The sequence below is a fragment of the Necator americanus genome, chromosome III, assembly GCF_031761385.1.
Source record: "Necator americanus strain Aroian chromosome III, whole genome shotgun sequence".
Lineage (NCBI taxonomy): Eukaryota > Metazoa > Nematoda > Chromadorea > Rhabditida > Ancylostomatidae > Necator > Necator americanus.
Window position 1 is genome coordinate 32,622,895 of NC_087373.1, and position 14,405 is coordinate 32,637,299.

General features: G+C 40.1%; 2 protein-coding genes across 3 annotated transcripts; one reads left to right on the forward strand and one right to left on the reverse strand.

Annotated features, from left to right (window-relative positions):
* Positions 1 to 18: 18 nt before the first annotated feature.
* On the forward strand, positions 19 to 3,737 carry RB195_011712 (uncharacterized protein; the record flags this gene model as incomplete). 2 transcript variants are annotated; one of them, XM_064193246.1, is made up of 7 exons in its annotated part: positions 19 to 109; positions 2,214 to 2,318; positions 2,895 to 2,980; positions 3,047 to 3,127; positions 3,190 to 3,283; positions 3,352 to 3,485; positions 3,546 to 3,737. In XM_064193246.1, the coding sequence occupies 7 exons, from the start codon at positions 19 to 21 to the stop codon at positions 3,735 to 3,737; spliced, it is 783 nt and encodes a 260-aa protein (XP_064050829.1). The 2 variants fall into 2 exon arrangements, with proteins under 2 accessions (XP_064050829.1, XP_013303022.2); XM_013447568.2 differs by lacking the exons at positions 19 to 109; positions 2,214 to 2,318 and having other exon boundaries at positions 2,900 to 2,980.
* A 1,357-nt stretch (positions 3,738 to 5,094) lies between these two features.
* Positions 5,095 to 13,865, reverse strand: RB195_011713 (uncharacterized protein; the record flags this gene model as incomplete). The annotated part of the gene is made up of 28 exons (XM_013447569.2): positions 5,095 to 5,202; positions 6,141 to 6,227; positions 6,709 to 6,783; positions 6,842 to 7,016; positions 7,072 to 7,200; positions 7,257 to 7,333; positions 8,097 to 8,229; positions 8,285 to 8,415; positions 8,760 to 9,013; positions 9,067 to 9,157; positions 9,229 to 9,360; positions 9,551 to 9,692; positions 9,783 to 9,895; positions 9,956 to 10,021; positions 10,242 to 10,349; positions 10,482 to 10,637; positions 10,695 to 10,823; positions 10,882 to 10,946; positions 11,067 to 11,219; positions 11,295 to 11,439; positions 11,508 to 11,624; positions 11,718 to 11,873; positions 11,932 to 12,065; positions 12,162 to 12,354; positions 12,442 to 12,546; positions 13,289 to 13,357; positions 13,576 to 13,720; positions 13,819 to 13,865. 28 exons carry the CDS (start codon positions 13,863 to 13,865, stop codon positions 5,095 to 5,097), a joined length of 3,435 nt encoding a protein of 1,144 aa, XP_013303023.2.
* Positions 13,866 to 14,405: the final 540 nt, after the last annotated feature.

Sequence of the window (14,405 nt, forward strand, 5' to 3'; positions counted from 1 at the left end):
AGTTGTTGGAGAGGATCGATGTTCATCGCCATATTCGTATTGAGGACACCAACTCTACTGTCGCATGTTCCTAAGAACAGTTCTTCTCTAGTGTCATACACGGCGCTGAGTGGGTGGCGTCGCTTGACTCAGTCAGTCCGATGACGATGTACTTAACCTGGCTTGCAGTATCAGATCTTCAGTAGCCGCATCCTATGCAAACGTACGGCGCTATAAGTACAGAGTAGTCATACTAGCCCTTTTCCGTTCCGATAGTCCACGTGACTCCTGCAACCCCGTCTATCTGTCTGAAGTAGCTGTCACCCACATGTCATACATATGTTCAACAGTGATGCCGTCTGAAAAGGTTAGGATATGGGACCTGTTCATCATCGATTCCCTCATCCATGAGTAGCTCTTCCCATGTCATGTATCATCTATTCTGGATGTGCGAGTCTAGAGGAGATCGATCGGCGTCTTTCTTGCACATTTCGCGCTATTATTATCGTTTTTACCGTCCGAGAAGATTTTCAACAGATGGTCCATCGTGGCTGTAGAAGCACTGTTGGGTGGGTTTCGCTGCTTTTTGTACTATTTGTATCTCAAACCGGCTTTATTTGGGAGAAATAAAACCTGTTTATTCCGGCTTTCTTCCCTCTCTCGTCATGAAGACGTGCGTTGTTGTCAATTTACTCTTCAACACGTATATATTACAAAATAGTGGCTGCACTTTCGACTCGCAATTTGAGTTCATTTATACTTGTTTCTTCTTTTCATTGACCTTCTTTATCACATTTGCTATAACGTTTTCTTCGTGGCGATTTCTCTGCCTACTTCCTGATATTTATTTTTGTAAAGATGATTGTACACCTCTTTCCGGACTTGAGGAGGAGGTGATTTCCACGTAAAACTTCGCTGCAATTTGTGACATTCTCTGAAATTTCGATGTTGTTCGTGCCTTATTACTATAGTTGCGACTAGACTAGAAACGAAAAACGACTAGAAACCCGGTGCAATTGCGTTAGCGGCTGCGCTCTTTGTGAAGGTAGCGGCTGGGATCTAGATGGGACCATCGTGAACTGCAGCGGTGAGTTGTGCTAAAAGAGGTGCTTCCTCGATCCTAGCCGCTACGGTTGTTTTCGAGCGCAGACGCTTACGGAATTGCACTGATTATATTCGTTTTAAAGGCATCACCCCACGAATCTGGGGTGGTGCGGGTTTAAGGTGGGTTATGCTTATACGGGGTCGTAGATTGTGGGGAGGAGGGTGGTTCTGTCCGTTGCTTACTAATTGTCGTAAAAAATGGCCTGGAAGATGTAAATTCGAGCGTTCCTAGGCGCTATTTTCTACAACGAGTTCAATGGGAGCGCGCCAGCTTTGTGCACGCGCCGCATCTTCCGGGCCGTTTTTTACTGCAGTTAGGAAGCAATGGACGGAATCACCCTCCTCCCCATAATCTACGACCGTATAAACATAGCCCACCTGAAACCCCCGCCCCGGATTCGTGGGGTGATGCCTTTAAACAAGACACCATCGGAGGATTCGCTGCTCTCCTTTTTTTCTAACAAATTCTTGAAGGTGGTTAGTGGAGAAAATGGAGTTTTTTTCGTTTTATTCCTCTCGGAGCGATAAGAGCACAGGGCTCACAGATTATCTAGAACTACATTAGGGCCTACGGCGTTCTACCATCCAGGTACAATCGGGTCAAAATGACGTGAAGCACGTTGCAGTTCTACTATAGCTATACTGCATTCACCTAGCAAATACAACATGGTCGTGCCAGATTTCGTTATTAGCAAAGCACCGACTGTACATTGTCCTCAGTGATAGAAACTAGGAATAGGATTTTCTCAAGATAGAAGTTCTTAGACTAGCGCTGGGTGTACGTACAACGTTGTTAAGTACATAAAGTGGATAAGGTGTCTGGCGTTAATCAACTCGCTTGGGATGGTCCCAAACGTTCACTTCAATTCAGGATCGTTTGAGGTTTACGAACGTGTAATTGACCTATACAACGACTTGTAGTGACTAGCCGATGTGTCAGCTCAGTGTTTTTATCCTCCCAGACAAGTCTGGTACCAATTTATCGATCCCGGAGCGATGAAAGACTGGTGAGCACTAAGGCGGATTCGAACCTCCGATCGATCGTACAGGAAGTGGAACACTGCTACACTACACCCGCCCTGTTCAGTACATAAGATGGAATTTTTCGCTAATAGGAAGAATATTTTCAGCTGGCAACATGATTGGAACCACATTTTACCATCGATTGAGATCTTTTGAAAAGCCTATGCTTGCTAAGATATTGGGAAAAAGTTCAAATGATTTAGAACTTGATGGTAATTCGTTCAAATTACTTTGAGCACTTAATGCTTTAGATGCCGGAGATAAGTCTTCGATGATTATTTGTTTTGAGGTGATGTGATGTGTTGTGTTTCTTTTCTTCTCTTCTTTTTTCTTCCTTCTTTCTTTCCGTTCTTCAACCGTCACTTCTATTTCTGAAGTTCAACTTTGCAGCAGAATTCTGGCACTCAGCCGAGCTCCTATTTCTGGAAGCCCTATTTTCCTTTTTCTCTTAGTAACTATAGTTTATATGTCACAGGTCCTCTAAGACTACTGCTTAGGCTTTAGGGCTCAGGATGATTTAGTTATTTACTTCTAGAAATAAGAGTGTGGTTCAGTGCTCCCTCCCTCGTCCTCCTCTCAACTACACTTTCATTCTATTTGCACATTCCATTAAAAAGGTTCCTCAATATATGAATGATATATTGGTTTATTCTTATTCAACAATACGGTTCATGACATTTCTATAACAATTTCGATCTCAATTTTCCATCAGTGTAACAGTGTTATCACGCGTGCTCGTTATATTTTCGCAATATTCCGCCAATGTTCATATGTAGAATGTTTTCCAGACAGCATGTCGGCAATAACATCGAACCGCATGCATCTTTACAAAAACACTGGTCGTAGTCAGGCGCTTCGTGACACGCTGAGAAAGGTTTGATAATGAAGATGGTAGGATTACGGCAATTTGTTGTGGATTTTCCTCCAATTTTTCTTTCAGAAATGCGCCGAAAAGCTACGAGAGAAGAGGATGCATTTATTTGATTCACGTCGAGATCTCGAATGTGTTGTACGAGAAACGGTACAAATACGACTTGCGTGTGCGTGTGTAAAGTATTCGACCTCGTAGATTCTACTTTACAGGTCAGTACGGAGATGAAATCCGAGTTTGAGGACTTTGACCAGGACGCTTTGTTAGAACTGTACGAGACGATCACTAAAGCACTTATGGAAGAACGTGGGTACAATACTTGGGAATTTAATTAGTGTAACTGAAGTTCTATAATCCCTGACGAAATCATTCAGAATATGAGGACATAAGAAAGATTGAGGACGAGCGACTTGCCGCCGATGTTGAAGAATTCCTGAATCCACATGTCTATTGTCCATCTTGCTTGCGCTCACCTCTAACGGTTGATGAGAAATCGGCAAAGTGTCAAGTTGGTTGAATGAAGTAGAAGAACAGTAGAACAACATATAAAAGTACATATTCCTCTCAGAACTGCCTTTTCCGACATGATTTTACCAACAACTCACCGCCACCAACCCAATCCGAATTGAGGAGGTTACTTTCGGAAGGTTTTCTGACCCATGAAGCTACAGAATGCGGTATTCAACCGAGAGCTGTTCAACACAACGGCCGACTTTTATTGCACTGTGATGACTGTGGATTTGAAACAGTGATCATCTAAGTTCATCCTACGGTACAAGTCTGCTGCTTTCCTTATTCGTTAGGGTTTGTAGGTTTAGGAAATGTTATGAAGTAAAGTTTTATTTTTCTTCTCAACTTCCTCTTGCCTTTTTTCTACGCCTCGAGTGCATATCTGTTAAGAAAAACATACGTATGATATCTCCTATTGCCTCAGCTATCTCTACGATACATTTTCACTGTTTTTGCTAATCAGTATCGTCTATCTTTGCCCATATGATTTGGATATTTGTTTGTATATAGTTGTCTACTTCTTATGTTCTGTAATACATAACGCCGCGCTGATACTTCTACGTGTACAAGGATGTCTTCCAGACATGCAGGCAAAAGTGTATGCTCTAATATCATAATCCCGAAGTGCAGAAATAGTGCAGCGGAGTCATCGATTTGCTCAGAAATTCCAAGAGAGGAAAATGTGATGCGTGCAGAGACTATTGGGATTTTAGTCCGTGTGAATCCAAAGAATGGAGTCGGTTCAGTTGTAGTTTTATGGTCGCAGAAAGACGAACCAAACGCTACCAACAAAGATGAAATTATATTTGTTCTATCGAGTTAGGAAGAGGAAGGCCACTCCCATATGCTACTTGAGTTGCACAATAAATGACCATGTTTGCTGAGATGCTAGAAGTTCCTCGAAGTTGAAGTAACAATCTCAATCGGGGGAGCTGATACAAAACTATTAATTGTGTAATCAACAGTTCCCTGCTGGATAGTGTTGAAATGATGTCGGTCTCAAGCATTGTAACATCGCGATAGGTAGTCCGTTAGTGAGCGTCCCCGCATCCATCCCAGGCGCTCGCTACTTCCAGCTCAACCGCCCATGTAACTACACCGTACTCCAGGTTTTTCCGACTTTATATGACTGGGGATCTAAAGTACCTATTATCTAGTAGTAGGTAACTGTGTGAAAGAAGAATATCCGTAATAATTTACTCGTCAACAAATTCCGCTGCAAAACAGAAAGCAAGGAACAACGGGTGCACTGATGACAAGAATATGAATCGTATAAAGTCATGTGATAGAATTCCACCAGAAAAACGACTAAAACTAGAAATGATAAGCATAATACCACAGGAGGCACCCACAAAAGATGCAATGGAAAGATATGAATGAAACAACATAAGCAACAATCATTCGACCGGAAGCCGAATGAAAGGCCAACATCGCGGTAAACGGCGAGCTAACCAAAATCAAACGAACAGAAAAGCGATCACCGTTAAAGAATGCCCAGCAAGAGCAGCTATTGAGTGGGAGAAAATTTGAGTTGACTTAAAAATCTTCGTAGCAGTCTTTTTATACCTCTAGTAAATCCATATATTAGCTATGGCAATAAAGCGATCTTAATGTATATCAAGAAGACGTTTCAATTCAACCACTAGTTGCCAATCGGCACGAGTTAGATCATCTCGGAAATAGGTTTTACAGGCATCAATGGAATCACGGGATATCTGAAAATACGGTTTCTGAGACTAAGAGAGGAAAAAAGTGATGAGAGTACGTAGCCTTGATAAATGAGCAACAAGTATCAATGATTATATTTGCAAGAGAAGGGCAATAAGCAGAAGATAACTTTAGAATGTTACTAAGCAAAATCTTTGGTACTGTTCAAAACTATCATTGTTAGCAAACTGAGAGCAAAAAAGGTGTTTGGTTCTCGAAAGAGAACCAAACACGAAAATACATGAAAAATAACTAAAAACGTTCTAATAATTGAAAATAATAAATCAACAGGAAGTAGAAGACTACTGCGAAAATGAGAATTGTGAAAACTGCAGCTTTCAGGGCAAAAACAAGAAAAAAATTGAGAATTTCAAATAAAGGTATTCGACAACCCACATTAGAAGTGGATTTTAAAAAGTTCCAGGGAATGACATACAAAAACTGAAAAGATGTGGACTGATGCTTAAACTGAAAGATTGTAACCCACATAAGAACTTGTGCATACTTCTATCGGAGTTTCCACCCGATCTTGTAACAACTACTTTAAACGCTTTCATCTAGAGCAACCCTCCGAAATGAATGATAACCCGCGACGATTCTTCTAGAATTCTAAGGTCTCGTAGGATTTGATTGCTAGGAAAAAATCGTGATGTCAAATCTGCAACGTTGGAGGTACGCCAACTTAAGAAATCGAGACCGTCTAAGTCTCTAAAATTTAGCTCAATTCAGAACGCCTTCTAAACACCGTCATTTATCCTAATGATTTCACTTCCTTCAGAAGAAGGTTCTCACGGTGTGTAAAACATTGCAGTAGAAGCTTTTAAGTAAGTAGCTCAAAACTCATCATAAATACCACAAATATATACTTGAAACAAACAAAAACGTAAATAAAAGGACTCAATTTTTATGGAATATAAATATAGACTTGAATAGAGGAGAAACCTACTCGACTGACTAGTGGATCTTCATGATTGAAATGTCGCCCGTATAGTTTTGGAGCTTCACCGGTGGTGTTTTCTATCTTAATGCAGACCTGAAAGTAACGCAATTACGGCCGGTATCAAGCGAGTCTCACTTATTTTCAAAACAGTGTTTCCGCACTCCAAAATTAATGCCGACGAAAACTTTGCACATTTTTTGGGACTAACGGGAGAAATCTCAGGAGTCTCAAAAAAATTGCGGGAGAACAGTCGAAGCTCTCATTTCTATTATCTTAGCAAATAACCAAGTTCCTTGAAAAGCTACGAACAAAATCTGAAGACATCCAACAAAGAGTAGGAGCCTTGAGTCATATCAGCAGACTATCCAAAAATCAGGCTGAGGGATCCGAACAAAATCTGGATACGAAGTTGTCGATCATCGCTTCTGGATGTTGTGAGAGTGTCAGGTCACTGGTTGAAGGGGAAAAAATGACGTTGAGAATTTTGTTTCAAAGCTCCCCGGGACAAAGTTATTAAAAGTCTCAAAAATTTTAAAGTATATAAAAGAGAAAAAATTCAAAACTTCTAACGTACTTCATCGCCAGCTTTCGCTAGTTGTATTTCTTCATGATTTCTCTCAATCGATGCAACAGATCCCAAAAAGATGCACTAAAACAGTGGGACTTCTAATATGGAAGGTTGAACGGCAATAGCGTAGAGTACTCACATCCTTACTAGGCACACAAATAGGAGTTCCACGTTTGAGTTGTCCAGCTTCAACGCTAACACCGCAGACTATAGGGTTCCTGGCGTTGAACACATGCTGGGGTAGAACGCGTAATTTACATGGGAATATAGCTAGATGTTCGTTTTCTCTTCGTGCTTTTAGCCGTAGTTCTTCCCTGAATTATCAACTCTGCGAATACACAAATACACAACGAACAGCTATAGTCTTACCTATACTTAAGGAAGTTATCTTCTAAGTGATAAATGATATCCGCTTGGAAGATCTTCACTTTCTCTTGATCGGCGTATAGTTGTGCGTCTCGTTCAATTTTCACGTCAAATGCCAAAATACAGGCAAACCTATCGTCAAACGTTTAATTAGTTCTAAAAATGACAAATGAAGCGAAATCACTCACTCTGGCTTGTGTTCCAACATAGCAGCTGCTTTTTGGACATCTTTTTTGTGAACTGGACCAATGTTGACATTCGAGTACTGGAAGACAAAATATAGACGAAAAGTAAGGAAAGGTTGTCGAATATGTCACAATTTTCTATTCCGTTTCGTTCTTTAAATGCAGCGTATCACAAAAGTGACAATGTTGGAATCTCTGTGCAGGAATACGAAGTTAGAGATTACGAGTATGATCACAGCTGCAATTACCCTAATCGTCCTGAACAACGTCATGGGAAACGGTGCTTGTTCCTACGACGTACGCGAAAACGCATCCCCATTGTGCACGCGTCGCTTTCACGAACGGGCGGTTGATAATCAACGAGGTCTCCTCAAGAACCTATCCTCTCTCTTACGACCCTCCCCTAGCAACCTCTCCTTCTTCCGATGGGGAAATCCCATCACCCGCTTGACCCTGCACTCACTGCACGTCATCTCAAGAACCTATCCTAGTGAAACCAATGAGTATGCTGCTGAGGGAATAAGAGCGTGTACAAATATGACACGTTTTAAAGTATCTCGTTGGATCAAGAGCAGTTTCACATGCTGTTCTTCAGGACAATCGGAGAAGGGGAGGAGAGGAGGGGAGAGGAGGGAAGGGAAGGATAGAACTGAGAGAAGCGGTCACGCTCATACTCGTAATCTACAACCCAAACTCTATACTTCACCGCAGAGATCCCAATATAGTCGTTTTCTCGATGTGCTCCCTTTAACTGGCAAAAGTGTTTGATAGAAAAAAAAATGTGGTTAAAAGAAAAACTAGTTTTTGTACATCTTCCGCTGAGAGAAAAACTTTGCATCTCACCGGAATCTTCTGCGTCTTCAAAAATTCTAACAGTGCCTCCAATGAACCTAGTGTGCTGGCTTGGACATACACACCTTCGCGCTTCTTTTTAATTGACATAAGCGCTTGGCTCAGTTGAGCTTCGGCTTCCTGCCTAAACTTGTGGAAATTCACGAACAGCACTGAATAACGTGTAACTTCAAAATTACTTCAAGAAGTCGATCTCGTCGACCTTGTGAGCAACAAACAGCGGGAGACCCGCCAAGGCTTTCTCGAGTCCTTTAGCCAATACCTTCACGCCTTGAGCACCCTGTATTTCTTTATAATGGCCATATTCATTCTGAAAGAAAAAAATCTGAAATTCATACAATATTCAAACTGAAAAAAACAGTGAGGTGTCGAAAAGTCTGAATTCATGAATTTATAAACTTTCTTGTTATTGTCGAGCATAGTTTAGCCTCCCTAACAAAAACTACCAGAAAGAAAAAAACCAAAGCAAGAATATTCTTCTTTATTACGACAATTTTGTGTGCCTATACTGGCTTTGTTTTCGGTCAACTTCTTAAACATTAAGGAAGACATGAATTTAGGAAAAAAAAAGACAAACGTCATATCACTTTTAGCTGAGAAAGCATACCAAACCGATATTTGGGAAGCTCCGTTCGTTTAGAACTGAAAACTCACTTTTACACGAAGTTCTTTCAATGGTTGCGGCATAAGCAACTCTCTAATAGGGGTCATAATGGCGCCATCGGTCCCGGTTATCACGATAATATCTCCAACTTTTAGCCGACCGTTCACAAGAATAACGTCAATAGTAGTTCCCAGTCCAGGGATAGCTTTCACTTCCATTACGGTAGCGTCCAACTCTTCACAGAACGACAACTTTTCAGCGTGATATTTTTGTGTTGTCGCTACAATGAATGCCATCAAGTTTCCTGAAAAATTTCTTTGTTTTCGTAGAAGAAATCAAGAATTCTGCGTCTCAAACCTATTCCATCTCCCAAATACGCAGATGTTGGTACCATACTGACGTACTCATCGACATTTTTGTTTTGATTTGACAAACACACATTAATTGCCTATAAAGCAATAAACGCTAAAGAAATATCATTAAAATAGAACTTTAAAAAATGGGGTAAGAATAACTGACCTGCTCGGCGAATTCTCCAACAATCTTTTCATAGCGCTCTTTGAACTCAAGTTGTGTGTTTTGTGGTTGAGATTTCATATGTTGGTAAACATCTTTTCGGGGGTTGGACTCGTAACCATAGAGACGATCAATCTGTACTGAATGTATACAAGAAAAGCCACGCGATAACAAAGAATTTTAGTTCAACAACGGAGGAAATGAGCGCGAAAGTTTGTTGAATAACTAAACGAAATTTAAAAAAAAAGGAGTTGTGCCTTTCTAAAGAAACAAATTCATCTTCTGGAAAAGTGAGTGATACAAAGTGTTCAAAATGAAATGTCACCTTGTTAAGTGCGACAACGAAAGGTGTTTTCCTTTTGAGTAACAGCTTCAAAGATTCAATTGTTTGCGGCTCAAGACCGTGCATGATGTCCACGACAAGAATCGCAAAATCACATAGTGACGATCCACGGGATCGTAAATTCCTAGATATGGGGTAATTTTAAATAACTGTAGATAAAAGAATGTAGCAAATTAATCACAAGCTGATGATAGTGGAACATAAAAAAACCCACGAGAAACTCTCGTGACCGGGAGTGTCAATAATCAGAAAACCAGGGATCTTAACTAATTCGGGGGTGAAATCACGAACTTGTTTACAACGTTCCTTAATCGCATCAGCTGGGACCTAAACCAAGGAAAAAGCAATATTGCTAAAATTAATAAACAATGACAAATATTCGCAAACCTGTGTAGCACCTATCTGCTGCGTAATACCTCCCGCCTCACCATCCTGCACATTCGTTCGACGGATCTAAAAAGGAATTTATGCCTCAAATACAACAAGAAAACTAATAAACAGCTTTGAACCAACGATAGTTCGAATAAACTGAAAAAGAAAGAAACAGATGGAAAAGAACAGTCTCTTGCACCTACAACGGCCTATCTTAATTTTCATTGACTAATGTGAGACCATTACAAAGAGAATAGTTTCACTGCAAATGTAATTCTTTTTCCAAGTTCCAGAAACTTACGGTGTCCAACATTTTTGTCTTTCCTGTGTCAACGTGACCAAGAACGCAAATAACCGGAGCACGAAGATTGTCAGTAGACCTTTTGGATTCTGCCAATTCACGTCTTTTCTGAAAGCAATAATTGAGGTCCTACTCTGGACGATTTCTAAGAAAACATGACGGCATAGTTAAGGTTATCTTATAAAAAAAAACGTAAACGAGGCGATAGATAGAAATGGGAAAAAAGGAAAGAAAACGTACAGCCAATCGTTGTCGTACTAGGTCCATTTGTTCTTCCTTTGTGATTTTTGCTTTAGGAGACTCGTCATCACTTGAAGACTCCTCCTCACTTTCACTTTCCTCATCTGATTCACTTTCTTCTTCAGACGATTCTTCTTCGGATTCTTCTGACTTCGCCTAGAATTAGTTGCTTCTGAACAAGATACCTGTATTGCCTCAAAATCCCAAATATACCGTAAGGCTTTTCTCATCTGAAGTAGCAGTCACAACTCGAGAAGCTGGCTTCATTTCCGTCTTCTCTGACTCCTCGACTGTTTTATTAGTTTCCTCCTCAGCCATCTCCCAGTCATCGAGAAGCTCTTCCTTAAAAGTACACATACAAGCTAACTGTTGCTTAGAATATTCACAAAGGTAAGCAGACTTTAGCAGGTGTTGGTGACTTCGACTCTGGGGTTTCTTCCTTCGATGGTGGAGGAGTTTCTGCTTCTGAACAACAATAATAATGTCATTTAGCTTTCAAATGAAAACGCAATAAAAATAAATCTAATTCTTCGACGAACAGCAGGAGCAGAACTATAATACTTATGACATGAGAAAAAAGAAAACCTTTTGCTAGCTTAGCCGCAGCATCTTCTTTCTCTTTTTGCTCCCTCAACTGTTGCTCCTTCATACGTTGCTCCTGTAACTTCTTCTTGGCACGTCGATCAAGATTCGCATAGATGACCTGGTCGCTAACCGCTGTCGGTGCTGGTTTCGCCACTAAAATTGTGATTTCTCATCATTGGTTGAAGAAAACAAAAGCTAGCATATTCTGTAATACTCTAAAAGACTTACAGCCAGCTGCGGCCAATTTTGCAGCAGCTATTCGCTGTTTCTCTTTCTGGGCAGCGGTCAGGTATGTTCCCTCAGCTTTCTTTCGCTCAATTGCTGCTTTTTCTTTAGCCTTTTTAGCTTCTCGTCTCTCTTTTGCCAGGCGCTCCTGAGAAAACAAATTTGCGATGTTTTATATAGAAAAACAAGATAGAGGTACAAAAACAGTTTTCAAACCTCTTCTTCTTTAGCCTTGGCTATTGCTTCTAAACGTTCTTCTTCTTCTTTTTGTCGTCGGAGTTCAGCTTCTTCAGCCTCTTGTTTCGCTCGTAAGAGTTCTTTGATCATGTCGACCTAAAATTTATTCATTAGAATGGAAAACTGAAACATTAGTATGATACTAAACTGAAATACTAGTAGTAAAAATCTTAGGCAGAAAAAACCTACATGTTTCTTCTTCTTCCCTTTCCCTTCATCCTTCTCCTCTTTGTCAGCTTTTTTCTTATCCTTCTTCTTGTCCTTCTTCTTCTTCTTTTTGTCTTTGACAACATCATCTTCATCTTCCCCCTCCTCGGCATCGCCACCAGCTTGTTCCTTCACCTCCTAACACAGAAATATCAGTTATACAAAAACAGTCATCCAATGATTCGAAATAACTCACCTCTTTCGCCTCTTCCTCTTTCTCCTCTTTTTCCTGCTCGTCTTCTACCTCTCCCTTTTTCTTGTCCTTCTTCTTCTTTTTCTTCTTTTTGCCTTCATCTCCAGCCACTTCAGTTGTTTCTGGCACGTCTACTACTGGAAAAATAAGAATTTAGAAGCTCTATTCTAAAAACACAACATACTGTGGTACTTGAGGTTATGAATGAAGAGCTAATATAAACAACAGTTTACCCGGAGCAGACCCAACTGGAGCAGACTCTGTCGATGCAGGAGTTCCTTCTTTACTTCCTTCGACGGTTACAGCTGATTCGGGTTCATCTTTCTTCCCACCTTTCTTTTTGCTTTTGCCTGCCGGAGCAGATTTTTCACTCATTTCCAAATTAGCCAAAATTGCATCAAGATCATCGTCATCTTCTTGTTTCCCCTAAGAAAAGTAAACTTTGAGCAGAAAAAGGAGAAGAAGAAAATGAGAACAACAAAAAGACAAGGAAAGAGTCGAAAACGAAGTCACCTTTTTCCCTTTTTTGCCCTTCTTCTTGTCTTGTTTCGTTTGAGCGGGACCGTCTACCTTTTTCTCCGTTTTCTTCTCTTGTTTTTGAGGTTTCTTGTCCTCCACCTGAGATGGGAATGTTTTCGCAGGAAATTAGAAAAAGAATTAAGGAGACGTCCAGACAAATCACGGAGATCTCGAGTGCCGAGATCAATATAGGTTAACAAAAAAAAGCATATTTTCCTCTCATTCACTGTACTATTTCTAAATAATGAATATTTCTGTGTTCTAAAATAAATGTGCGATGTAGACGAAATGATCTGGGCGAAGATTTCAAAGCTCTGAGAACACATGGCTGATCATGTGTACCCATCTATTTCTCCACCATGCGAAATTACAGGCCTATGTCTTCTTGTCAATGACATCCTCACGTTCTCACGTTTTGCTGGGACATGTTCTGTACTATCTCCCTGTAAGTAGCTCAAAGCATAAATTCAATGTTCGAATCCAGTTTCTTTTTTTCTTCACCAACATGCATACTTCAAACCCTCCAGAACTTCGTGCTTCTTTCCTCGTTAAAAAAAAGTGAAACAAGGAAAGTTCGACAAAATTTGCACTAGTGAGTAGTGCACAGCATTCCGTACTCGGCAGCTCGTCCACTCAAATACCAAGTCTTCTATGGGAATACGCGGATGAACACTAGTGAAAAACTTGACAATATTTAAGTAAAAGTAAGTTGTAAATTCGAGAAGGAGAAACTCATTCCGAGCTCGGAACCGAGAAAAATATGATTGATATGACTTTCACATCAGAGGAACTGATACAAATGCAATTTTATTCATCAAAAGGACAATAGAAACATGCCAACCTTCTCAACTTCCTCCGCATCTGAATGGGATTTAGCGTCACTATCGTCGTCATCATTATCATCATCCATCTGAAGCAAAGGACAACTTTCTAATGATTAAGTTTTTTTGATCCAAATATGGACAAGCTAAACAAATTGAATTGATTGGTTTAATTCTGATTTGGGACGTATCTAAGAGAGCAGAAACAGAAAATTTCGGTAAGAAAAAAAAAGAAAGCATAACAAATCCCTACTGAACACATGCGTATGTTTACTTATTTATTACTAAATATGTGCGTATCCCTTACCAACATTGCAAATGCCGTTTTTTTGCCTGCAGTAGGTTTTATAGGTTGTACAGGTTCATCATCACTTTCTGCATCCCAATCTATCTCCTCATCCTCTTTCTTTGCCATAAGAGAGGCTAATTTTCGTTCAGCAGCCTCATCATCCCTAAATATGAATAACTAAAATAACAAAGAAATTGTGTTGAGATATGAAAAACGACAAAAAAAATGAAAATAAATTCAAACGAATGTTCAAGCACTTACCATTCATCGTTTTTACTCTTTTTTCCACCTCCTTTCTTTGGAGGCATTTTCTGAAAATGGGAACTATGGAAGTTGTTCCTCCTAACTAAGAACAAGTGATTCAATGACACGTACATTATTATATGTTTGAAAGGATAAGATTTAAGAGGTAATGATGTAATCTAAAAGCGAAAGACAAAAATTCCGGAAAAACATGTCCAAAATGTGGAAAACGAAAGCCGATCACTACATAAGATCCGTATAAAATTCGGGTAAGCTCATACAAACGAACTCTTCCTGAAATAAGGAACTGTAAAGGGAATCCAACAAAATTAGCGAAATAAAGTCCGACATCTCCTAGTTTGGTTCCTCAGAAGCTCATGCGAATGAAAGTGCAGAAATAACCGACAGATGTGATGTGAGTTGTTCTGTGGAAATTACCGCTTTCTTCCAGAGGATAGTAGAAGGAAACTAGGAAACACGAAATCTTACATCGCATAGGGCTAGGAGGCGGGGTCGCGACAAATTTTCGTCGGACAACTGACACAATTGTACCGCTCTCTGGGGGTTTTCGCTCACTTCTTCGATGTGATCTGTTTTTTTTAGTC